At 54.8% G+C, this 26,322-nt stretch overlaps 1 protein-coding gene across 6 annotated transcripts in view; it reads right to left on the reverse strand.

Moving 5' to 3' along the window:
- Positions 1-7,143: 7,143 nt before the first annotated feature.
- PEX14 (peroxisomal biogenesis factor 14) overlaps positions 7,144-26,322 on the reverse strand; it is a 159,970-nt gene continuing 140,791 nt past the window's right edge. For all 6 annotated transcript variants that reach the window (XM_055384158.2, XM_055384153.2, XM_055384165.2 and 3 more), the window contains 5 exons: positions 19,509-19,594; positions 14,796-14,898; positions 13,467-13,564; positions 10,540-10,631; positions 7,144-8,371 (listed from right to left, as the gene is read on the reverse strand). In XM_055384158.2, coding sequence (XP_055240133.1) covers positions 7,915-8,371; positions 10,540-10,631; positions 13,467-13,564; positions 14,796-14,898; positions 19,509-19,594 — 836 coding nt within the window. In that variant the 3' untranslated portion in view covers positions 7,144-7,914. The remainder of the gene's footprint in view (positions 8,372-10,539; positions 10,632-13,466; positions 13,565-14,795; positions 14,899-19,508; positions 19,595-26,322) is intronic.

Genomic DNA, 26,322 nt, shown 5'->3' on the forward strand with positions numbered 1-26,322 from the left:
GTTTGTAGTTAATTTAACATTTGAGTTCTCTCTTGGTGATGCGTGTGGCTTTATAGGGCTTTTTTTTTTTCCAGTTTGTTTTATTACTTTGGGATGCTTCTTTGCTGGTGCAGTCTACCCAGATTGGGTTCCCTTTGCAAAACATCCCCCTTCCTGGAGATGATGAGGCCATCGAAGCCCAGGCCAGGGCCTGACCTGGCAGGCACACACCTGGCCAGTGGCTCTGAGGTCCCCGGGGACCGAGTCCCCTGCGAGGGCAGGCTGCCCGAGGCCACACCTGCCCACCTTCCCTACTCCAGGCCACCAGCTGGTGTCAGATTGGGCCACCGGGAGAGAACAGGCCTAGGAGGGAATGGAAGGCTGGCGGGGAGGCTGTCATCCAGAAGCCTCCTCCCCAGAGGTCTCCAGGAGGAACCTGGCTCAACTGGGGGGCAGTGGTTTACTTTTCCCTTTTTTCTTCCTTTCTTTTGTCCTCTCGGCTGCCCACAGCCAGAAAGCCAGGACCACCCGAACTGGACAGGGAGCAGGGAGGGAGGGAGGAGTGGTCGCACGGAGCGTACCTGATTCAACAGGAAATCAGTTATTTTCTAAAAGAGCCCCTACCAGAGCCTCCTGAACTCTGTGGGCACCACGTGCTGCTGTGAGCATCTGCCCAGACAGTGACCCGTCACAGGCCCCGGGCGTCCGTGGAAGGAGTTTTGTAAAGGAAAAAAAAACACACACAAACATTTTTTCAATGTAGCAAAATCAAACTTAAAAAAAAGAAGAAGAAAAGAAGAAGATGCCGACAGTGCGGAGTCTAGCCTTTTGTAAACTTCATATTGCACACTAGGACTATAAGCCATTGCTAGCTCATTTTGAATTTTAACGTGTAATTTTTGTTTTATTTTCTTTCTGTGGGGAAACAATGCTTGATCCACCAATGCTGTTTTTAATGTTTTATAACTATGTATGTGTATATATATAAATATCAAATAATATGTATGCACATATGTGTGTGTATATATCTATATGTATATACATATATAGATATATAGAGATATATAGAGAGGTTTTGAGACAAAAAAATACAGAACGTGAAACCCGAACTGAACAGCGTGTGCTCTGATTACTTGAATCTGGTCTCCTCGGCACCTGGTTATTAAGAACTGAATATTTTTCCACTTGAATTTAGTGCTATTAGAAATTTAATATATGTGTTTTATTTATTTGATTTTTTTTTTTTGCATGACTGATGCAAGGTTTGACATTTTCACTCAATAAAAACTGGAAAAAAATCTATCAAGTTATCTTTTATTCTTAAAATCGCCCCCAGTCGGCTGGCCATGACCCAGCTACACCAGTGGGGTGACGGGAGGAGTTGGGCACCCTTCGACCCTGGCAGGAAAAGCGGGGAACAGACCAGTTTTGTCCCCGGGCTGCTGGGGACAGAAGTAGGGGGCTCATTCCTGGCCTGGCCAGAAGGGTAGCCTCCTCCCCAGCCCTGCTTGAAGCCCCCACTTGGGGCTCAGGAGCCACCTTTGGGCAGAGCCATCTGACACCAAGGCCTGGGTCGTCAGACAAAGGCTCTGCAGCCTCCCAGGACCCCCACCCCAGCCAACCCTCTCCTCTCCTGGGCTGCTGGGCCGGCGTTGGCAGGGCCACCCTCCTGCCTCCTCCCTCGGCTCCTTCCTCCTTCCTGCAGGGACCTGCCCGGGCTGGGAACGGCGCGTACCCGGATCCAATCCGGATGCTGGCGCGACTCCTGCTTGGAGCACAGGGTGGCAGAGCCAGAGGGGGCCGATAATTCCTGGGTCCGTAACCACCAGCCCAGAGCCTGAGCTGCCAGCCCTGGTGGCACCGTGGTTGGCTCCCTCGGAAGCACAGTGGCCGGAGCGTCCACCAGACCTAGCCTGGAGTACAGGCCTCCCAGGCGCTCCGAGAGTTTGTCTTGACACTTCCAACTGATGGCCGGCTTCTCACGACACCACATCGTGAGAATCACCTTGGCAGCCCTGCCCTGAGCTGGACTCCAGGTGGCCGGAGCTTCCTGGGACCTTGGGGAGGGGATGTGTGCGGGATCTGCCACATTCTTCCACGCTGAGGAATCTTACTGGCTCATCACACCCCAGCCACAGGGATGTCACAACCACTTGCCCGATGAGGAAACAGGCAGACTTGGGGGCTGGAGAGGTTCGGTTACCGCAGCACGCTTCTCCCTCACTGAGCCTGGCACCAGCCGGCCAGGCACCAGGGACCAGGGACGGCAGGGGAGTGGCCTCAGCCCACAGCGCCCAGGCCTGTGTCATTTCCCACCGCAGAAGTGCGTCTCCAGCCCAGCCCCGGCGCGCGGGCACTCCCTTTCTTCTTTCCTCCTGGAATGCAGCCCACAGGCTATTTACATAAATATGTTTGTAACAGACATGAAAATATATACTTTTTTCTGTCTTATTAAAATGTTCAAGTTGGAACTCGCCTATTGTTTGTGGATATCTTGATTCTGTTAAATAAAACAGTGACTAATTTATGGGATAAAACACAAGTTCAACAAATTAAAACCATTATTGGAGCTTCCCAGGCCCTGGTGGGCCTCCCGTGGGGCCTGAAGCGAGGCAGGGAGCCAAGCCCTGAGCAGCCGGTGGGTGGGTGGTGCAGCCACAGAGCTCCCTCTAGGCCCCGGCACAATGGGCAGCTCTCTGGGGCAGCACTGACTCCTGGGGCCCAGGGGAGGGAGGATGGGGACTCAGGGTGGTTTGCTGACCTTGGCCAGACCCCAAAACTGCCCCCTGGTCTTCTGGGCCTGGATGGACCACACCCAGGGTCAACCAACCTCACGACAAGCAGGGCCCCGAGTCCAGCCCAAGGAAGGGGAACGGGGACTCGGGGACGTCTCAGAGGCATCTCAAGGCCTCAGGACGCTGCACCCAGGCCAGCCCATGGTGCCACGTCCCAGGCCCCGCCCCAGAGGGTGGAGAGAAGCTCGTACCCCCACCAGGCATGTGTGCCCACTCTTGAGACCGCCCCCAAGAGCCGGGAGGGGGCCTGCGGCTGCGGGTTGGGATGGGCCCAGGTCCCACGGCACTCCCTGTGGCTTGTTGGACTCAGTAGGAAATGCAGTAAAGCATGTTTTCCTTCTGGGATTTAATTAGCTGTGGTGTGTGATGCTCCTACACCCAAACTGGGGCAAATTCAAGTGTTTTGCAACCTCTTGGAAAGGGCCAGAACCCGCCGCACAGGCTCAGGGCTGAGCTCAGGGGCCTGCCCACCTCCCACGGACCTGGCCCAGCAGGGGCGCCACCAGCAACCTGAGTCACCCGTGGGTGCCGGGCCTTGGCGCTCACGAAGCGGCCTTGCCCCAGCCTGGACATGGCGACAGGCAGCCCCCTTTCTGGGCAGCATACCAGGCCACTGGGCAAAGGCCAGCTGCCCATCCACTGTCACGGGAGGTGACCCTGGCCCCACAGGTAGCGTTGGTCTAGGACCAGGGCTGGCAGCAGTGCCCTCTGAAGGGCTGGAATCCCAGAGCCTTGTCTGAGAATGAAGCAGCCAGGCCCCGGCCATCCTTGCTGGGAGGTGCCTCCGCACCCTCTGGGGCAGGTCAGGGAGGAATCGGCAGCTCCCAGGAGGCCCACAGCCAGCGCTGGAGCAGCTGGACCCAGTGGCTTGGCCTCCAGTAAGCCCCATGCCCCACACCACTGGAAGGAGGCAGGGATCCCCAAGACACAACCTCCCTGCCCGGAGCCTCCCTGAGGCTGGCTCCTCCCCCTGGGGCTATAACGCATCTGGACACCAAGTGTCACGGCCGTGTTTAAAGCCATGACCCTGTCACTTGAAAGAAGGTCCTTCCAGTATCTGTCGTGGAGCAAGGAAAGGTTTCAGGCATCTTTCTGATGAACATATCATGCATCTCATTTCTTCTTCTAGGAGAACACAAACTTTAAAGTGCTCCATGAAAGTAAACTATTAAGGTTTATTCATGACTCAGGTAGTCATCCCTCAATGCCAGGCGAGATTTCAGACCCGTTTTGCATTAAAGAGAGTGCCAAGGCTGTGGTCTGAGCTGTGGCCTGCAATGGGCACGTGTCGGAGGAGGACATGGGGACCTCTCGAAAAGGATCAGGACCCACTGGGCCCTGAGTGAGTGTGAGGGTGCCACACACATGTGCACATGCATGTCAGCACGTGCCAGCTTGGGCGTGGCTCCCCCTGGCCAGGCGCTGGCCAGTCCCTAGGTGGGAAGCCCCTGTACACAGCAAAGGAGCAGGAGCAGGAAGAGCGGCCAGGCCCTCCAGGTCTACCTGGGTGCTACACCTCAGGAGCGCACCTCACCTGAGGCTGGAGCTCCTACCTGCATGCAGGTCTCACTGGCGCCTCCGTGCCTGCCGTCTGGAGGCTCTGACCTCTTCTTTTGGTGCCTTGGCAGAAACCAGTTTAAACAGACGAATTAAGTCAACTCCTGGGGACAGAGATGTCTAGCCATTGAAGAATGGCCCCTGCTTGCCCTCCCCTTCCCTCCTGGGGTCTGGGGCAGGGACAGGGTGGTCACCTGGAGAGGGAGGGGTCTGGGGCAAGGCTGGAGACCCAGCACCTCCATGCTCCTGGCTGGGCCGCCAGGAGGGCAGAAGCGAAACCTTCTAGAAAACTCTTCCACCTGTACCTGGGTGTGAGGGCCCCGAAAGATGAACACAGCTTGCTCAGATGCGTTTATTAAAAACAAAGAAAGAGGGAAAGAGAATCTGTGGGCACACAGGGAGCCGATGGGCAGGTGGCAGGTTCTCGCATCTCTGTCCCCTTCTATGTGGATTGGCTTTGCTACACATCCCACCTGTGGGTACAAACTCAGCAGCCCCTTCCCCTGACCCAGGCGCTCCCTGTCCCAGCTGGGGTCCTGGGATGGGACTGGCTCTGGGAGCCTTGGCTTTTGAAGGACTTGGCAGCTCCAGGCGGGCGGAGACCCTACCATCCTCCGAAGGCAACTCCCCCGCCTCCTGGCCTGTCCTGCGAGTCGCAAACACCAAGGGAGGTCCCCTGTCCTTCCCAAAGTAGATGCCCCTGCCCAAGGCAGAACCAGCGAGTCACCGGAGGAGCCGGGACAGACCCCGGGGACCGAGGGAGCTGGTCCAGGGTGAGGTCAGGGCGGCTGTCCCCCGGCCTCCAAGCATGGGGCTAGTTCTTTCCTAAAAGACACTTTATAAAAATACATTGTAATTGAGTTTAATAATCTTCTCCCTTCCAGAAAGGGCCTGACAGGCGCTGCCTGCTGCTTACTTCTGCCCCATTCCGAATATTTTTACCTTATTTGGATGAAATGCATTATTTTTCTAATGAAAGGCTTTTTTTTTCAAAGGGCTGTTTTCCCTGGTCCAGCAGCTGGCTTTATTAGGCAGCACTCCTGCCGTTTTGGGGAGGGGTTTTTCTCTCCCTGAAATCATGCCAGACTCTCTGTCCTCAAAAGCCGAATTCGGTGCTCAGGACCCACAGGGGCAAAAGGCCTCTGGGCCCAGGTTTCTGTCCGTTTCTCCTCCACGCTTGAGCCTCAGGGATGTGCCAGCCCACTGACCCCCAGGATGGAGAGTGCTTGCCCTGTGAGGTCTCCATTGCCCCCACCCCAGGGATAGTGAAGCCCCAGGGAATCCCTTTCTTGGTGGCCCCAGCTCTCCAGGGAGAAATGGAGCCGGGAAGCTGGCACTTCACTTCCACAGCACCAACCCCACAGCCCTGGCTTCCCTTCCTTCCCAGGTTATCTGCCCTCTGGTCTCCCTTTCTAGTCCCACTGGAGGAGGGACCTCTGAGAAGTTACAGACAATGGCCACCAGGCAGCAAATGACAGGGGGCGGGGACTCCTCAGGAACCGATCCGTCCACGATGCAGGCCTGTGACCCAGCAGGTCTGAGGGTGGGACACAGGCAGTCACTGTCCCCAGAGCCAGGCCGAGGCCTGGCCCACCTGTCTGCCCACCGCAGCTCCCAGACACTGGGACTCCTGGGGTCCTGGTAGGCAGGATCCCCTCGTCCAGGTGAGGGTGGCAGCCCCTGGGAATTGAGACACCTGCTTCTTCAGGGACAGCAAGGAGGCCAAGGAAAAAGGAGAACAAGCCATAGTGTGACACTGAACTGGGCTCTGCTCGTCCCTGGGGAACACGTAGCTGGAAACAGGAACTGCAGGAGTGTCCTTCCAGGTGACAAGCATGAAAGACGCAACCCACAGGCCAGAAACCAGATTGGGGCTGGACCCTCCAGCAGGTGGGTTCGGCCTGCTCCCAGTGACCCTCCAGTGGGTGGGTGCAGCCTGGTACTGGGGACCCTCCAGTGGGTAGGGGCAGACCTGCTCCCAGGGACCCTCCAGTGGGTAGGGGCAGACCTGCTCCCAGGGACCCTCCAGTGGGTGGGGGTGGACCTGCTCCAGGGGTCCCTCCAGCAGGTGGAGGCAGCCCGGTCCCAGGGACTCTTCAGTGAGCGGGGGCGGCCCGGGCCTGGAAACCCGTCACTTTAGCAGGCCCTGTGTTCCCAGCATTAAGAAGGGTTTGCTGCAGGGGCCAAAAGCGAAACATCTGAGACAAAACAGCCCCAACACCAAGTCTCTGAGCCCAACCACATGGCTTCCTCCCTCCCCAGCAGAGGGAGGGGCAGGGCAGAGCAGGTACATGGAGGTCGCACCTGCAGGGACTGCCCAGGGCTTCCTATTTCCGAAGCCCTTGTGTCCACACAGGCACATGGACATCACGGCGCCTGCGGCCCACGAGCCTGGTCCCGACACTTGGGGGCTGCAGGGAATAGGAGCGCCCCTCAAGGAGCCCATGGCTCTGCTCTTCTGGTTTTAGCCAAATGCTCTGTGAAGGGGAAAGGGAGACTGGGAGGGCAAGAGCCAGGGGAGACAGGGAGTCAGAGAGGACGCCACACTCCCCTCCCCAGGAAGCATTTGTCCATTTAAGAGCTCCTCACTCCACATGAGGTCTATATACAGTCACACGAGGTCCCTGATCCTGCGGTCAGCAAAGTGTCGCCCTCCAGCAGCCACTGGACCTGAACAAGGCCTCTGCTTCTGGCTGAGCAGCGGCGGAAGCTGCCCATGGGCCCTCACCCACACTTCACCAGCTGGAGGCTGCGCTGAGACGACCCCCCGGGCCCAGGGTGCCATGAGCAGACAGGGAGCCACAGGCAGAAATTAAATAGTGGCAACTGGTATTTATTACAATTATATACAGTCCTATCTTCCGTTCTGAGGTCTATACATGATCACACAAATGAACATGTGTTTCCTGGGGGGAAGGACAGAGCTGGCTGTTGGTCAGGAAGGCCCTGCTGCCTGGCTCCTCCTCCAGAGTGAGCCCCCATCTCGCCATGGGATTAGCTGAACCATTACACGGCAAGCGGGGGCATCGGAAGCGCAGCGTGGTTTCATTTGTCTGGGAGGACGACAGGGCACGAGTGGGGTTGGGGCTGGGGACAGGCACCTGAGGGGTCCAGGGCCGGGCCCAGGGAGGGAGGGGGACGGCAGACACCAGAGGGACCGCAGCTCCTCCTCCACTGAGGAGTCGGGAGGCAGTAGGGACGCTAGCTCTGGCCATGCGTGGTGTCACGGTAGTCAAGACACTCGGCAAACACACCCTGGGCAAGGCGTCTGTCCGGGAGAGGGGGCTGGGGAGGGGCTTGGGCCCCGAGGCTTCGCTGCCTTCAGCCTGACTTGAGATCAAAGCCAAAGGCAGCTGGGCCTGGGGCTGGGGCTGGGGCTGGGGCTGGCGGCCAGGCAAGAGGAGGCCAGGTGGACAGAAGTGTGACTCCCCACACTGCCACCAGGCCGCAGTGCAGCTGAGGACAGCTCTGCCCCCTACCTGGGCTCCAAGCTGCCCTCCCAGGGCCAGAGAGGGAGGCAGGGTGTGGCCACGCACGGGCACACTGGATGCCATCCTCAGGGCTGGAGGCAGCAGGCGCAGCCCTAGTCCCGCTCACTCTCGTTGCTGGCGCCCTCGGGCCGCCGCAGCTTCTCCACCTGCTCGTTGATCTGCCCATCCCCGCCCCGGCGGTCCTCCCTCTGCACCCCCAGGCAGTCCTCCTCGTCCACATGGCTCACATCATCATCCTCCTCGTCCTCCTCGTCCTCCTTGTCCTCCCTCTTCTCCTCCTCGCCTTGCACCTCCATCCGCACCTGGCCCTTGACGTCCACCACCCCCTCGCCTTCCTCCTGGGGGCCCAGCAAGTGGTAGGTGACCGTGGAGCCCTCGGGGCTGTGGCCCTCCTTCCCAGGCGAGGACGACGTGGACTCGTTGCTGACAGGTGAGATGTCGCTGCTGCTGTGGTGGTTCACAGCCGCGGGGCTGGAGGGTGACGGTGACTTGACCGGGATCTGCCAGGAGGGGATCTTCGGGGCTGATGGGGACGGAGGGAACTGCCTCCTGGAGGGAGAAGCAGGGGAGGAGGTTGGTGGCGGCATTCAGGACTCCGCCCTTCGAAGGGCCACGCCTTCCCTGACCCGCAAGGGCTCGGCGATGGTGAGCTGCTCCCCCAGGAACACTGGGCAAGGGGCAGGATGGAGCCCTTCCTCCCCTCCTTTCAGGAGCAAAGATCCTATAGCTGAGATAGATGCCAAGCGTGTCCTGTGCCCCCACAGACAGCCTAGGGTCCCCCCGGGCCCCCGCCCTGGGCGAGGCCCATCTGCCTGGGCAGCTGCTGGAAGCCAAGTGGGGCCTGCCTGCCACGCGGGAGCCTGCCTCCTCCTGATGCTCAGCGCCATCCCTGCCTCCACCCCAGCGGGCCAGCAGAGAGACAGGTTGGTGAGGAGTCCAAAAGGGCTATGACTGGGGACTCCAGACACCTAAGCCACAGTCCTCATTTGTCTACGGCCTGAGCAAAAGGTGGAGGCAGGGAGCCCTGGCCACTGGCAGGGGGTCAGACACATCAGAACCAAAAGGGCGGTGGTTATGCCCTTTGCTAGAAAACTTCTGAGCTCAACACTTTCAACGGGGAAGAGGCAGCTCTCCCTTCTGCTCCATACTCCCTTCCTGGGCCAGCAGCCAGCCCAAACCAAAGCCAATTCCAGGAGGGACCTGGGAGGTCAGGTCCACTTGGCAACGGCTCAGAGACAGAGCTCTCCAACAGGCAGGCCCATCTCTGCCTGAGCCAAGAGGACAAAGCCCTGCCCGCAGGGCTGTCCCCCAGCAGGGGCCTTAGACACAACTCTCCCACCTCAGACCCCACTTGAGTGGGGCACACACCATGGCCTGCTTTATTCACCAGCATCCTAAATGCTAACAAGAAATTCCATGTGCAGTTTTCTTGGCCCCCACGGTCACCCGATGGCCTGGCCTCCATCCCCAGCCTCCAAGGCACTGGTCTCGGTTAGGGAAAATGGAGGCTGTCTCCTAATGACAATGCTCTGGCCTCTGCCAGCGCCACATCTCTTTCCAGGACATGTTCTTTTCCTCAGGGAAAACCGGGAAGTTGGGTGGCTTGGAAAATGGGGTCTCCTGGCTGGAGCCGCAAGACCTCTCTGCACCCCATCCTGGACCCTAGTGAAAAGCCCACCTGCACCCTCCCACTCACCCAGCTCCCAACAAACCCAGCCCAGCAGGGAAACAAGGACACCCGATGCAAGGCCCACTAGGGCATCAGCCCAGGAGGACGGCCCACAGTTGCGGCTCCCAGGACAGAGTGGCTCCTGGACACTGGACTTTCGGTTTTAAAAAACCAGAACAGTCCAGGCACAGTGGCTCACACCTGTAATCCCAGCACTTTGGGAGGCCATGGGCAGATGACCTGAGGTCGGGAATTCAAGACCAGCCTGGCCAACATAGCAAAATCCCACCTCTACTAAAAATACAAAAATTAGCCGGGAGTGGTGGCGGGCGCCTGTAATCCCAGCTACTCGGGAGGCTGAGGCAGGAGAATGGCATGAACCTGGGAGGCAGAGGCTGCAGTGAGCCGAGATCGTGCCACTGCACTGCAGCCTGGGCAACAGAGCGAGACTCCATCTCAAAAAAAAATAAAAATAAAAATAAATAAAACCAGGACAGTCCCAGGCAAAGCAGGACAAGTTGGTCACCCTACCTCTGAGGCTGCATTGGTGACAATGTGCTGTCGCTACAGAGGGACAACAGGGGGACAACCAAGAAGCTGGGGGGCAGGGCCTGCTTCTGCCCACCTCTTCAGTCGTGGAACCCTTCCAAGTACAAAACACAAAGACTCTCCCGCAGGGGCTTTCCCTGGGACAAAGCTGTCACTGAGTGGTCACCTGGGGCTCAGGAAGGAGGAGCCAAACCAGGAAGTTCTCCTCTGCTCCAAGGGCCCTGCTTTTTGGCTCAAGCTGTCCCTGACCAGGTCTTCACAGGCCTGGGAACTGTATTTCAAAACTTGTGTGCCACAGACTGTCACCTCTGGAGTGGAGAGGGTGTCAACTGGGAAATGAAAAGAGAAGCTCAAAAGGCCCCAGACTCAGTGCCTGAGTCACCCAGACAGATGGGGTCCTTGGGGGTGGGGGTGGGCATCATGCCCCTCCCATGCCCCGGAGCTCCCAGTCCTCCTTTCCAGGCCCGACCAGAACAGGGTCCCCATTCCTCCCTCCTACCGATTTAAAAGAAGCCCTTTCAAGGAGTTAATTTCGGACTTGAGTTCGTTGATATTCTGGGACTCCAGGATCCAGTTGGTGGATGTGGTGGCCTGAAAGCAGAGCACAGGGAGGCTCAGGGCGGGTGCCTTGCGGCACGGGCGGGGCCTGCGGCTGCAGGAGGACCTGGGTGGGGGCAGCAGGTGGGGCCTTCTGGGTCTGTTCTGGGGAACCCGGGGGAAGGTTCTGCCACTGCCCACTGCCTGCCACGTCTCTGGATGACGACATCCTTAAACATTCCCACGGCTCTGTTTGGACATCTGATGACGTAAGGAATCATTACGTGTTTTTAGGTGACATAATGGTATCGTGGGCGTCTTTTAGAGACATGCGGAGGCGTGCGGGTGCGGTATGAAGTGGGATGATGTCTGGGATTTAAGATGGCCCGGGGTGGAAAGAGGAAACAGCCACCATCTCTGACAAACCCCATCCTTCCATGCACACCTTTCCCCTTTGAAGGTAACACTGTTTTCCAAATAAACTTCACAGAACTACATCTTACTTCTGGAAAATCTTGCTGGTATAGACGGGGAAGAGGACAGCCAAACCAGAGGTCCCCAAATGGGAGCTGCTGGTGGCAACCTGCTTGTGGCATGTGCACAGAGGACAATGCCACGAGGCCTCCATGTGAGGTCTACCTCACCCAGGCTGAAGGCCACCCCAGGCCATCTTTAAGTGCACAGATGAATATTGCCAGCTCTCCTGATACTGCTCCCCCAAGGTGGGCAGAGGGGACGTTCCCTGGCTGTTCCCTACCAGTGTGCTGTGGGCCACTGGGCTGGCTTACAGAGGCCTGGCCCCTGACGTGGGGTCAGGGGCTGCTGTGGGCTCACCCCAGCAAGCAGTCCAGCTGGCACACCTTAGCAGGGAGAAGTCCTTCAGAGGGCCTGTAGGTCTCAGGAAGGAAAACCCGGGCAGTCTGAGAGTGAGTGCGTGTCACCCACCACCCCCAGACACAGCCCCTCAGGGTTCCTACTCCAGACCGCCAGACAGGGAGGACCCAGGAGCCACGGCTCTGGCTTCTCTGAGACCTTGAAAGCTACAGCAGCCCATGAACAAGGGCACAATTTCCACTCACTGGCCTACAAGGGACTCAGATTTCCAAACGCATATGGTGCCAGATGCCAGCATTTAGAAATAAAATCTGACATCTGGGGCTTTTTAGCCAGCCTCTTTAAAAAACAGTTGTAGAAAACTCATAGCCTTCAGTTTTATGTAGGTTTTTTAATTACTTAAAGCTCTTCTTTTTAATTTTTTACAGTGCTCCAGTAGGAGTTTGGAAGCCAGATATAAAAACTTACATTACAGCTGAGAAAACACAGCTCTGGGTCTTTGGTTTATGGGGTAACCAAAGTCCTCACACATACGCGTTTAGATGCCAAGCCAGTGGCCCCATGCAGCTCGGGAGAGAAGGCTGGGGTGGGCCAGGGACAGCGGCAGCAAAGCCAGCTCGAGGGACTCTGAGGGGCCCAACCCCTCTCACCACCAAGCACATCCCGGGCCCCCACTGCTTCTTAAACACAACATGTGGTCTTAATCTCAGGCGTAAGGCCTGAAAACAGTTTTCCAATTTCCGGAATGGCTTCTGGCCACAGGCAGAGCATGGATCCAAAAGATGACCTGACCCAGGAGAGGAGGCGGGGCCGTCGCTGGGCTTCCTGGTGCTTTAGGGACCGGCCACCCGTGGAGAACACGCATTGCAGTGGCTGGAGGTGGTCACCAGTACCCACAGCCATCCCAGGAGGAAGAGCAGGTGGCACCTCTGTGTGTGGTTTGGATATCCAGGGGGGAGATTCCTGGGACCCTCTTCACAAGAGACACCCCAGACTCCATGGAAAATGGAAAGACTGTCATTTTCATGGTTTTTGCAAATGCAAAAGATCTGAGTGCTGGCTCAAGCCAACTCGTATGCTAGGAGTGGCTTTCCCTGGGTAAGCAACTCGGGATGGGACTCTCCAGAGCCCAGGCTGTGGGGGCAGACAGGGAGCAGTGTCTGCCGGCCACAGAGCTGTGGGGCAAGGGACAGAGAGAGGAGTCAGCGGGTGTTCTGGAGCCACCAGGCCACTGTCTCCTGGGCCCGGTCTGTCTGAGGCCGCCTCAGGGATGACCCCTGTTACCCACCCACAGAACCCAGGCCTGCAATCCTGCGAGCTGGCTGGAGCCAGGCACCCTCTTGAACCCATGAAGAGCCCCAGGAATTAGGTGCCGTTATGGCTCCATTTTACAGATGAGAAGACTAAGACTCAGAGAGGTTAAGTAACTTGCCTGTGGTCATACAGCTAACAAGTGGCAGACCAGGATTCAGCCTGATCCTGGAAGCTGCCACGCCAAGATTTCTTCACATTTGGGCAGTGAGGCAAGGACACTGCCTTGGGAGTTGGTTCTGGCTCCCTAGGGTTGCCAGAAATCATGGAACCTGAGTCTAGAGAACCTGCCCGCTGCACTGCGGTGTGGATGGGGCTGGTGCTGGTGAACTGACTGCGACTCACTTCTCCCCTGTCTGTTCCAGAACCCCTCCTGGCCATGCTGTGACCTGCAACCTAACTTATAGGTAGAGACCGTCCCATGTCTACACAGAAAGCCTCCAGAGCTGCGGGGATGTGGCTGCCATGAGATCTCCACAGGCAGAGGGTAGCTTTTCCTTCCTCCTGTTGGGAGGTGACATAGAAAGGATGGCCTCGACGGTTAAACGTCACACTGACTGCCCAGCAACAGCCTCCTGTCTCTACAAGGAGAGAAAGGGCAGCATCGGCCACGGCTGTGTAACCACTGTGAGACTGGGGCAAAGTCCAGCTCCCGAAGGTGGCAAGCCCGGCCCAAGGGACAAGAGTGAAGGGCACATGGGACAGACCTGGGCCTGGAGGGCCCTGTGCAGCAGAGACAGGTACCTTGGCAGCGGCCAGCTCGTGGGCAAGCTCCTGGATCTTCTGCTGCTGCTGAATCAGCAGCTCCTGGACGGAGGCGAGGGTCGTCTGTAACTGAGTCACTGCGAGGAGAAAGCAGTCACGGCGCTGGCAAATTCACAGGCACAGACGTTCCCCTCGCTCGGTCCGCACACCCAGGAGCTGCCCGTGTGCCCGCTCCATCTAATTTATCTGCAGACACCCCCAGCCCCCGCAGTCCATCTAATTTATCTGCACTCTGGGTGATCTGCCTGCACGGTATCTAACCTCTAGTATTTCTACTTTATCTTTCCATTGTGTAGTTGTCCATGGTCAACAGTATATCCGTCCAGAACCTCTCCCCTCTAATTAGAGCTGGCTATGATTTGCTGAGCTCTCCCGGCTTCTCTGGCGCCTGCGTCCTTCATCTCCTGGGCCTCAGTGTCCTTGTGAAACTCCTGGGGTCTCCAATGCTGGGAGAGATGCATCTCAGGTCCCCGCCACATTCACATCCAGGAGTGGCTCAAGCCGCACGTCCTGTTTCCCACTGCTCCTTCCCGCCCTCCCCACCTGACCCAAGCTGCCTGCTCAACTCCCTGGTGTCCCGTGACCCCTCAAGACCTTGTTGCCACCAATGTCAGCCTCGCAGGAGCAAACGGCAGCAGGATGGACGCGTCAGAGGGTTTCTGAGAGGGTTTCTGTGAGCTTCACAAACGTGCTCCAGAGGGACACAGACCCCCGCCTGGGACAGGTGGCTCTCTCATTGGCCTTGCTCTGGTTTTTAGACTCAGAGCTGCCGTCTAGTAAACAAGTTTATAAAGAAGAGAAGCCACCTCTGGCGCGACAGGTCCCAGCTAATCTGGGCCATAGCTGGGGCACTGGGTAATGAACGCGAGCCCTGTCGAGTCGATAACAGGGGAGGTGGGCTGGGGTCCCGGGAGCCACAGTAATTACAGACTCTCTTGACCCCACAGTCGAGTCTTAGAGGCAAGGGGGAAAATCACTGAAAACCCCCCTGAAAACCTCATAGAAGCAGAAATTAAAAATGAACTTTACAGCCCTTAGAAAGGCTGTCATTTTATTCCCCTTATTAATATTCTGAGGTTGGGAGCCTTTCCGTAAAAACATAATTAATTGAGGCCGCGCCGACAGTAAACAAGCAATTTCAAATTAAACCGAAATGACGGCGGCTTCATTTGCAAATGTGAACAGATTCTCAGAGCAGATAAATGAAGTCACCACATAGAGTGGAGACAGAGGGAGAGGGGAGGGGCAGAGAAGGGGCTGCTTGGAGAAGGCTGTGAGGGGTGACTTGATGGAGTCATTAATCTTTACCTGTCTGGGCCACGCTGCCACTCAGCTCAGAGAGACCGGCCTCCATCCTCTCCAGCTGCTTTCTGTCCTCTCGGCCGCCCAGGATGAGGGGGAGCAGGTATTTCTGCAAGAAGCGGGACAGGGTGAGGAATGCATACGGAGCCGGGGTTATCCTCCAACAATCTCTCAAATTCTGCCTCCCAACTTTCTCCCTGTCATCCCTGGGTTTTGGAAACCCTAAGCAAACACCATAAATGAACAAGATATTTGAAAAAGTTATGAGACTGCGATTACAACCACGTAAAAATTCTGCCTGAATAAGGACAAGGACCAGGAGGGAACGTGGACAGGGAGAGTCAGCTGGATCTGCTGTGATGGGAACTTTTTGGTTCCTTTATTTACTTTTCTTAGTGATGCTACACTATTTCTGTAACACAAAGTTATAAACTCTACTGTCAAAGTTGTAAGATATAAATGTGGATGGACACGCAAGCAACAGATAATGCTGGAGCCTCCAGGAGGCGAGGGAGGCGGGGCAGCTCTTCCCGGCATATTCTCCTGAATTGTGAACATTTTGAACCTGTGAGTGAATCACCTATTCAGAAACAAATGAGTAAATTAATAAACAAAACATCACTGAAGAAACTAAAGGAAAATCAACAACACATTTCTGGGACCCTTGGTTCTCCCGCCAGGGGATAACATATGCGCTCTGAGGCTGCTGGAAGAGGTCACCTCAGTCTTTTTCTAAACGAAGCCTGAATCCTCAGAACAAACTTCCTTCATGTAAGAGTCAAAAGAAGTCGAGTTCCCCAGAATGAAACACAAGGCAGAAGGGAGAGGAAGGCGCAGGACCAGAAGAAACTGGCTCTGGGGAAAAAGAAAGTGAATGCGGCAGGGGCACCCCTCACAGGGGCCTAGAACCAGGGACGCCTGAAGGAGCCGTTCAGGAAGGAGGCAGGCAGGGCAGGGCTGGCAACTGGTGCTCTTGGTTGCCTTGGAGGTGAGGGTGTGCAGGGGTGGAGGTGGGTGGTGGGGCCTGCAGGGACAGCTGCGTGTAGGAATATGTGCACTGACGTCCAGCCACTCGGGACATGGAGACAAAGCCCCCCAGGTGAGGAGTGAGACCCGCTGCCCACTTCAGTGGGCACTGCCAGAGGCAGTGCAGCGCAGGCCTGGCAGGAGCTGCCCAGGGATAACTTTGGTTCTTAATCTATCTGGGCCCAGATAGGAAAGAGGACGGAAACTTCTCCATTACGGTTTCCGTACCAGGGAAGGAAAAGAAGCTCTCTCACAAGGGGTTTGTGGGAACTCATTTCCAGAGTGACTCCTAAGTGAAGATCATTCTTCAGCAGCACATGTATAGACGCATTTTCTATTTTGCAAAGTGCTTTTCAACCACAGTGTGAGCTATTACCCACAACTGAGCCAAAACTCATCAAAGGTAGCCTTACACTTCAGGATGAAATGTCCTCAGCATGAAAGGTAAAGAATTCTTGGCTGGGCGTGGTGGCTCACGCTTATAATCCCAGCACTTTGGGAGGCTGAGGTGGGCAGATCATGAGGTCAGGCGTTCGAGACCAGCCTGGCCAACACAGTGAAACTCCGTCTCTACTAAAAATATAAAGATTAGCTGAGTGTGGTGGCGCATGCCTGTAATCCCAGCTCCTCGGGAGGCTGTGGCTGGAGAATCGCTTGAACCCGGGAGGCAGAGGCTACAGTGAGCAGAGATCATGCCACTGCACTCCAGCCCGGGTAACAGAGTTAGACTGTGTCTCAAAAAAAAAAAAAGAATTCATATATGTGTGTGTAACCAACTAAACACCCCATTTCTGAGATCAGAAGTCCTAAGGGCAGGAGCAGACACGCTGCCCTAGCCAAAGTCTTCACGTGCTTATAAAGCCAGTCGAGGGCTTTTTACCATTTTTTTTTTTTTTAATTTCGAGAAACTGAGCAGATGCTTTAGAAATTCTCTTGTTACCATTGTGACTGATATTGCAACATTTCTTTTCTTTTTTAAAGCAGAGCGGAGAGCCCAGAGCTTCGTAGAAACTACAAGTGGCAGCTCCGTGTGAGTGCCCACACTAAGGCGGGCTGCCGAGCTGCCCTCCCGCTCCCGTCAGGCCACAGGCCCTCCATGTGTGGCCATGTGACAGTGCCTACTGCTCATTACAGCCGGGGCATTCATCTGAGGACTCTGGCGTTCGTGTCACATTCTTCTTGGTGCTTGTATACAGTCAGTGATTTGAAGGGGGCACCAGTTCAGAGGGAGAAGAACCGGGTCCCAAGAGGTGTTTTTGTTCTGTTCTGTTTATTTATGTATTTATTTGAGACAAAGTCTCGCTCTTTCACCCACGCTGGAGTGCAGTGGCACAATCTCGGCTCACTGCAGGCTCACTGCAACCTATGCCTCCCAGGCTCAAGTGATTCTCCTGCCTCAGCCTCCCAAGTAGCTGGGATTACAGGTGCACGCCATGACACCCAGCCAATTTTTGTATTTTCAGTAGAGACAGGGTTTCACCTTGTTGGCCAGGCTGGTCTCAAACTCCTGACCTCAAGTGATCCGCCCACCTCAGCCTCCCAAAGTCCTGGGATTATAGGCATGAGCCACTGCGCCTGGCTTATTTTGTTTTTTAAATTGAGACAGGGTCTCCTTCTGTTGCCGAGGCTGGAGTGCAGTAGTGTGATCTCAGTTCACTGCAACCTCCACCTCCCGAGCCCAAGTGATCCTCCCACCACCTCAGCCTCCCGAGTATAGCTGGGACTACAGGCTCACACCACCATGCCTAGCTATTTTATTTTATTTATTTTTTATTTTATTTTATTTTATTTTATTATTTTATTTTATTGTTTGGTAGAGACAGAGTTTCACCATGTTGGCCAGGCTAATCTCAAACTTCTGGGCTCAAGCAATCTGCCTGCCCTGGCCTCCCAAAGTACTGGGATTAGAGGTGTGAGCCATGGCACCTGGGCCAACCCAGGATGTTTTGTTTCTCGATTTCTTTTTCTTTTTTTTTTTTTTTTTTTTTTTTTTTGAGAAGGAGTCTTGCTCTGTCACCCAGGCTAGAGTGCAGTGGCATGATCTTGGCTTACTGCAAGCTCCGCCTCCCAGGTTCACCCCATTCTCCTGCCTCAGCCTCCCCAGTAGCTGGGACTGCAGGTGCCCGCCACCATGCCGGGCTAATTTTTTGTATTTTTAGTAGAGTCGGGGTTTCACCGTGTTAGCCAGGATGGTCTCGATCTACTGACCTCGTGATCAAGTCAGGATCCTTAGCCTCAGCCTCCCAAAGTGCTGGGATTACAGGCGTGAGCCACTGCGCCCAGCCCTTGTTTCTCAATTTCTAACATGGAAATGTCCAGCTCCAGGAATACATGCTACACTTAAAAAATTATATTCTGCTACAACTGTCATTAGCTTTTGTATTACATCAAAAATGAAGAATCCGGAGTACCACGGCTGACCATGTTTCATGTGCTAAGAGTGACCATGGCGAGTCTGAGTGCTCATTCAGGTTGTTTAAAAAAGAAAACCACCAGCCGGGCATGGTGGCTCAAGCCTGTAATCCTGGCACTTTGGGAGGCCGAGGTGGGCGGATCACCTGAGGTCAGGAGTTCAAGACCGGCCTGGCCAACACAGTGAAACCCCATCTCTACTAAAAATACAAAAATTAGCCAGGCGTGCACCAGCACGCCTATAATCCCAGCTACTCAGGAAGCTGAGACAGGAGAATTGCTTGAACTCAGGAGGCGGAGATTGCAGTGAGCCGAGATCATGCCACTGCACTCTGGCCTAGGTGACAGAGCGAGACTCCATCTCAAAAAAAAAAAAAAAAAAATCACCAATCAGGGGTGGAGGAGCTGGCAGCCTCGAAAGAAAAGAGGCTTCTCTACAGGATCCCAAGATCTGGACTGGACACCTACCCTGGCCTGCATTTTCTAGAAACTAGACTCATTTGCTTCACGTCAAAGTTGGGCCTTCACAAGGGAGTCAATGTTCACGTCATGCCTGCAGTTCTGTTGCAAGCAATGAACCTGGGATCCTGAAAGTTGACTTGAGAAGCCTGGGAAATCCTAGATTTCTATAGATGGCAGCACAACAGACAGAGCAAAAAGAACAGCTCCCATACATCTGATGACACTGAGGTTCTCACCACCGCTCTTAAATGCTGTGGCAGAACAATGGTGTATAAAGCACTTCCATGTGCCGGGCATGGCTCTGAGTCCTCTACAAGGGACACTGACTCTTCGGGACTTCACGACAACCTTGTGAAGTGGGGACTGTTATCCCCATTTTACAGACCAGAGCCTGTGATCACCAAGCTCCCGAGGGGCAGAGCCAGGGCTCAGCAAAGCAGCTGGCCCAGCGTCCATGCTCTTCGCCATTATGTTATTCTGTGTCTCAAAACTGCTCGCACGGCTTCCCTGTGTGGGCACTACTGTAAGTGCCTGACATGGGCTGGCAAGGGACAGACCTCACGATGCCCCTGCAAGTAGAGATCTGGGTGGTATATGCTGAGCACTGGAGAAAAGGTGGGCAGAGCCTGCCAAGCCCTGCAGCAGGGCAGGGCCTGCCTGGATCCAGCTGTGAACCCCGACCTCTACCACAGCCTCTCACTGCCAACACACTCCAGGACAGAGCACGGCAGTGCCTCTATGCAGGGGAACCAGTGAAAGGGTGCTGAATGCCACAGGGTGGCAGGGGCACAGCACCTGCAGCCGCTGGGGGTGACTCACCTTGTAGAGCTGGTGAAAGCCAAATGCGATGCCTGCCATGATGATGGCCAGGGCGCCGTAATCTCGCCATCGGGAGCCTGCGGGACCTACAGCCGGGAAGAGGAGGAGGGTTAGAAGACACACATGGCGTCCTTCTTCGGGTGGGGGCCGGCACAGGTGCCTCAGTGGCACAGTCTCCTCGCCTCCAACAATGGGCAAGTGGAACACTCCACCGCAGGAAGGCAGCACATGATCATCACAACAGCAGCCGGCTCCACCCCTCCTGTTCCCACTGCCTCAACTGGGACACAAGGGATGCCAGTCACCCAACCCTGACTGCAGGCTGTGGGTGGAGGTATCTAGCAGTGAGCTGAGACCTGAGTTGGCAGTCAGGTGGCAGAGGTGATCTGAAGACCAACAGCATGGTCTCTACCTCAGGAACAAAAGATCCAGAGAGGATAACAGGAGTATGTTTAGGGGAGCATAAATGTACCCATATATGCCCTACTATAGCTGGCGATAAGCTGGGGGCCACAGCAGAACCAAGCAGGGCCTCAGCGAAGTGGAGAGGGGGACCGTGGTATGCTGGGTGGGGGCACGGGGGTGGGCTGTGGTAAACTAGACCTCCCAGCCCTGCTCTCGCTTGGAGCCAGCGGAGAGAAAACACAAGCCTCCAAATGACTGAGCAAGGCTTCAGAGAGTGAGAACGCCTATCAAAAGGGATGGGGGTGGCAAGGGAGAGGGGCTGGGGTCAGCAGGGCCTTGGAGGAGCCCTGAGGCCCTTGGGGGCTGGAGGGGAGCAAGCACAAAAGAGAGACGGTAGGTGGGTGTAGACCAGGTGAGCACCCTGGGCCTGACTAAAGAGGAGAGCTGCTCTGGCCCAGAGGACCCCAAGAGCAGGGTGCTGGGGAGAACGGAGAGGAGCCAAGGAAGCCGCAGGTACAGTGGGGGCTGGGGCGGGGCAGGAAAGACGTAGACAGGTGGCACCAGGTGGACTGTGTGGTCAAGGAAGCCGAATATTCTTTCCTAAGCAATGGGAATTACTGGGGGATGTGAATCAGGGAGTGCCATGACCCTGGACAGCAGCATTGGGGAGGCTCTGAGGGTGGTCAGAAGTGGGGGCCGCAGAGGCAGAAGAGCTGGGGCGAGCCTGCTGCAAGGGTTCACGAGGTGGAGAGGGACTGGGACCAGCACAGAGGGCAAGAAGGGAGTGGGGCGATGTCTCAGGAGAATACATTGCTGCTGCTGTGAAGGGCAGCCAGTCTTCATGGAAGATCAACTGGCCCCGTTCTCTTCTCTTTATTTGTATTAAGTAATCTTTTTAGAGATGGGCTCTTGTTATGTTGCCCAGGCTGGAGTGCAGTGGCGATCCACGGGCATGTCCCACTGCTGATCAGAATGGGAGTTTTGACCGGCTCCATTTCTGACCTCCTTAGGCGACCTCGTGGTCCCCTGCTCCAGGAGGTCACCATATTGATGCAGAACTTAGTGCGGAACCCCGATCAGCACAGTGCCCCGTAGCCCGGAACTCCTGGACTCAAGGAATCCTCTCACCTCAGCCTCCCAAGCAGATGGACTACAGGCGCGCAGCACCGCGCCCGGCCCTGATTCTCTTTAGAACGGCACATAGCAAAGTGCCCTCCTGAATGCAATTCTAGTTGACGTGGGGAGAGTTTCCACCTTCACTCTTTCCCATGCCCAGTTCACAAAGTGCTCCCACGTCCACAACCTCATCTGATCCTCCAAGGCACGCGGGAGAGCCCCGTCTCCACCGCGAACACCTTTCTGGAGCTGCCATCTCCAGGCCACGTGGCGGGTGCTCCGCCTCCCCCCGAAGGATCTGTCATCAGGAGGGGCGTGGGTGGGACACAGACCAGCGGGGAAGGCGATCACAGCACCAGTGGAGAGCTATCCAGAAGGTGCCCCCACGGTGTGCTGCTCATCTGGGAGAAAGGGGGAGAGGGAAAATCAGCAGCATTCTGAACTCTGGGAAGGAACGTCACAACACGGCCGAGTGAAGCTGAAGGACTTGCTGCTTGAGAGACTTCTGCCCTCAGTTCTCACCTGTGCCTGTAAGTTTTCAGAGGTACCTTCCATGTCCTGGCATTTTACGACCACAGGGGAGAAGGCCCGTTCTTTCCTTCAGCTCAGGGCAGGATGTGGCATGACGGGGAAGGGGCTGTAGCACGCAGCCTGACCAGGGGGATCCAAGTCGCAAAGACCTCCGAGTGGGCAAGGAGACACCCCCTCCCCCAGGGCTGCTGAATGGCACTCTCAGGGGGCAGAGACGACAGGGCTGGAGGGGCCTGGAGTCCCTCCTTGGCCACCAAACTCCCTCCCTGCCTGCGGATTCCATGCGAGACTCCCCAGTGTGTCCTAGCCCTGGAATCTCGGTCCCAAAACTGTAATCAACATACGGCCTCTCCCTCAGTCCCCAACTCCCATTTCTGTTTTACACTTTTTGAACAGGTAGCACGCATACAGTTTACTCATCGAATAGCACAGGGCAGTCTGTGAAAAAAGGCTTCCCCACCACCACCAGCCATTAGTAGTCTTACATTTATCCTTCCAGTGAGTCTGTGTGCACACCCAAGGCGGCACAGGATGTCTTCTCTTCCTTCACGTTTCCCCATCTCTCAATCTTGTTTTCTACAGCTGCAGGATGTTCCACTTCACCTGCCCTCCGATGGGCATCCGGCTCATTTCCAACTTTCTACTACTGCACACCACGCTGCCATCAACAACGTGCACACGTGCCATCTCCCACATGGGGACACGCACCCTGTGAGCCTCAGAACCCCCAGAGGGTGGTCCCAGGGCATGTGCATTTGCAGTTTTGAGAAATACTGCCACGCTGCCTCCATGGGGCCGATAATTCACCCTGAGCCGCTGCGCAATGCCTGCTTCCCCACGGCTGCGCCCACACAATGCACGATTCAAACGCAGAGATTCCTGCCAATACCACAGCAGGAAAACAGAAGTTCACTCTAGTTCTAATTTGCATTGATCTCATTTTGAGTGAGGATTGAGCATGTTTTCATCAGCATTTCCTTTTCGGTGTACTGTATGCTCTCCACTTTTCTACTTGATTTCTTTTCCCTTGTCACTTTAGAGAGACTTTTTATATAGCAGGGATATCAGCCCGCTGTCTGTGATCTGCATCGCAAACATCTTCTCTGGTTTATTTTTCTTTTGACTCTGCTAATGGTGTTTTGTCGCATGCAGAGGTTTTTATACAAATTTATCAATCTATTCTTTTATGGGTTCTGGGGTTTGTGTTATGGTTAGCAAGGACTTCCCCACTCCCTTCCCAGGCTGTGCAGTGACACTCGGTGTCTAAGAAACTGCCATGGGAAGGGGACAGTGCTACTTCACTGATGGTGGACACCCCCACCCGACACAAATCACCTCTCGATACACAGGGAGCTCTAAGACCACTGAGGCAGATGGATCTTTCAACTCGACCCCAAGGAGCCGGGCACTTGGAGTCCCGGTCAGGTGTCTCTTCTGTCTCCCCTCTTCTAGCCAGCTTTGCTTGGAGCTCCAGATACAAAACCTGACATCCATTTTCAGGAGGAAAAAGTGAAGACAGAGCAACCTGGCCACCCCGCTCTCTCAGAGTCCCTGCTCAGGAGGGCCTTCATCCATACCCGGAACATCCCTCCCTGCAGCCAAAATCCTCAGGCAGAACAAGTGCAGAACGGGGCCCACAGCCCGAATACCATATTCACCACTGATTTCTCAGACACCACGAAGCCTCTTGCAAGAAAGCAGCTGTGACTTGGCTGAAAGCTTGACCAGCACCTGGAGTTTGCTGGATTCCTCTGCTCACCCGCAAACATCCCGCCATGAGAAGGACAGCCTTCTCTGGGGCCCTCTGGGCTGTCAAGGCTGAGCAGATGCTGGCTGTGAGGGTTGAGGACCAGGACCCTCCCAACAGCTGCCTCACTTTCCAGAGTTCTGAGCTATTTCAGCCCCAAGAAACACCTGTGGTCCCTGCAGCCTCACCCTTCACCCCTCACCGCTCCTCATTCCTGCCATGCTCACGTTAAGAACATTTTATTGCCCCCTGGTTTTCATTATTAATGAAAAGGGACCAGAATGATCTTTCCTAAAGTTCAGAGAGTCTATAAAGACAAGAAGCTGAAATGCCATTTTACTCGTTTTGGAGATGTGTGATACAATTCTGTCTTGTGGCAAAATGAAAAAAGAGAAAAACTCGGATAGAGATGACTCCTACCCGCTGTGTGGCTCTCAGAGGGTAACAGACCAGGCTACTGCAAAAACAGCACAGTCCACACTAGCTCAAACTCCCAGCCACGACCACCTCAAGTCCTGCCCCTCCCCACCCTGGGGCCTATTTTTTCCAAGTCTGGTGCAGACCCCGCAAGGGAACTGAGAGCAGGGCGCCTGGGAGCACACCTCCCCGCCACCAGGCTCCCTGAATGTCCGGAGGTATAAAGACAAGGGCAGGAGATGGGGCAGTCACTCTTCTCTAGCTGGGAAGAAAAGGAAGAGAATGAGTGGGCTTTTTAAATGCTTCGAGTCTCCACTCTGGAAGCAGGGACCGGCCTGCCATGCAGACAAGGCAGACAAGGTAGCAAGTGGGCAACAAGCCTGGGGTCAGAAACCCTCGTGCCACCACCAGCCAGGGGGGTTCCAAGGACATTTTTCTCTTCTTATCAAGCACTGACTGAAGGTGGCAGGGCTTTGTGAGCCCCAAAGAATCCAAGAACAGGCGATATCTTCACTCTCACTCAGAGCCCAGCTGTCTAAGGACCGGCGCCCTAGCTGCGTGGCAGGGGTTCCTCACCAGTACCAAAGCCCTGGCATCTCTGTGAAGGCTGAAGAGACGGGCATCTGTGGTGGCAATCCTCATCCTGCACACCTGGGCCTTCCTGGACTGCCTCTATGCTGTGGCGCTGTGGGCTGCAATGAGGTCAGGGGATAAACTGCTATAGAGCAAAGGGCATGGAGCTCTTCAAAACCCAGCCTTCCAAGGACTCCACGAACTAGCTTAAGCTCTGCCCGGCTCCATGGAGGTCAGCCTGCACAAAGGCTCCAGTTTGGGTAAAACCATGGTAGAGCGGGGGCAGGAGAGGTGCATCTCCACAGCTCCTAACTATTCACTGAACACCAACAAAACCAACATGACTCTGTTTCTTTATACCTCCACCAACCAAATTCTCACCTAACAGGTGAGAACAAACATCATCAACTAAGAACACATGCACAGGACTAGGACTTGTGCATACAACACGGCAATGTTGAGCCTGAAACCTTGTTGAGCAAGTCACAGACCGATCCACACCATGGAAATCCTGCAATCCAATAAAGGTTCATCGGCAACACAGAGCTGAGAGCTGTCACGGAACCATCCTGCCGAGACAACAGGCACTCCAGTGATGTGCTGGCTGACAAGAGGGAGAGAACTCTCACGTCCTTGGGGAGGCTGGCAGCCCAAGCATGGGCAAGGCAGTGGCAGAAACGGGGCCAGCCCATTGAGGTCGCCTCCAGGCTCATCAGGGTTGGAGCCATGCCTCCATACGGCAGTGTCTCTAGCTTCTCACATCAGCCCATCAGCTTCGCTCAGAAGCCACCCTGAAAATCAAATGACAAGACAGGCTCACTCCCAGTAAGGTCCTGGAATAAAGCCAGCCCACCAAATCAGTGTTTGCTACAGCACAGAGGTGGAGAGCACAAGTGCACAGAGACGGGGACCTGGCTGGGCTGAGAAGGGCTGGCTATAGCTTGGGGGCAGGGTGGGCCCTGAAGCACATGGCTGTGGATGGCTGGCAGTGGGCAGAAAGACAGGCCCAGAGAGCAGCAACAGAAACAGATCGTCTCTGCTCTGAACAGAAGGACTTGGCAGCCTGGATGGCAAAAGGCACCACAGTAGCCCAACAGTAGTCGTGTTGGAAAATGCAAAGCCTGTATTTACACGTACATCCCATGAAAGACAATCTTTTCCACTTTTCATAGGCTACAATGCTATTAGCAGTGTCATCTTTAGGCAGGAAGGACACCGAGAGGCATATCTATATCCCCTCTCCATAGATTAAAAAATATGAGCTCTAATTAAGCTGTTAAGAATTCAGAAGAGTCCAGAAATAGACCCATGCTTACATGGTCAACTGATTTTTGATAGAGGCCAAGGTAGCTCTATGGGGAAAGGATAATTTTTGCAACAGCCATGCTGAACAACTGGATATCCACAGGAAAAAAAAATGAACCTTGACTCTCACCTTATACCATACACAAAAATTAACTCAAAATGGGTCACACCTAAACAAGAAAGCAAAAACTATAAAACTTCTATAAGAAATCAGAAAACATAGAAGAAAATCTTTGCAACCTTGGGGTAAACAAAAACATCTTAAGATATAAGAAGCATGAACCAAAAAGGAAAAAACTGATCAAATGGACACCATCAAAATTTAAAGCTTTTGCTTTTCAAAAGGCACTGTCAAGAAAATGAAGAGACAAGCCATAGGCTGGGAGAAAATATCTGCCAAGCATATATCTGACAAAGGACTTGTAACTAGAATACATAAAGAGCTCTGACAATTCAATAATAATAAAAAGACAAAGTGGCTTTTAAAATGGGCATGAGATTGGAAGAGACTCTGTACAAAAGATATACGAATGGCCAATAAGTACATGAAAATATGTTTGATGTCATTAGCCATTAGGGAAATCCAAATTAAAAGTACTATACAATAAGGTTCCATTACATACATATTAGAATGGCTAAACTCAAAAATGAGACTATCAGGTGTTGACAAAGATATGGAGCAACCGAAACTCTTACATATTGCTGATGGGAACACAAATG

The sequence above is a fragment of the Gorilla gorilla genome, chromosome 1 (genome assembly GCF_029281585.2).
Source record: "Gorilla gorilla gorilla isolate KB3781 chromosome 1, NHGRI_mGorGor1-v2.1_pri, whole genome shotgun sequence".
Lineage (NCBI taxonomy): Eukaryota > Metazoa > Chordata > Mammalia > Primates > Hominidae > Gorilla > Gorilla gorilla.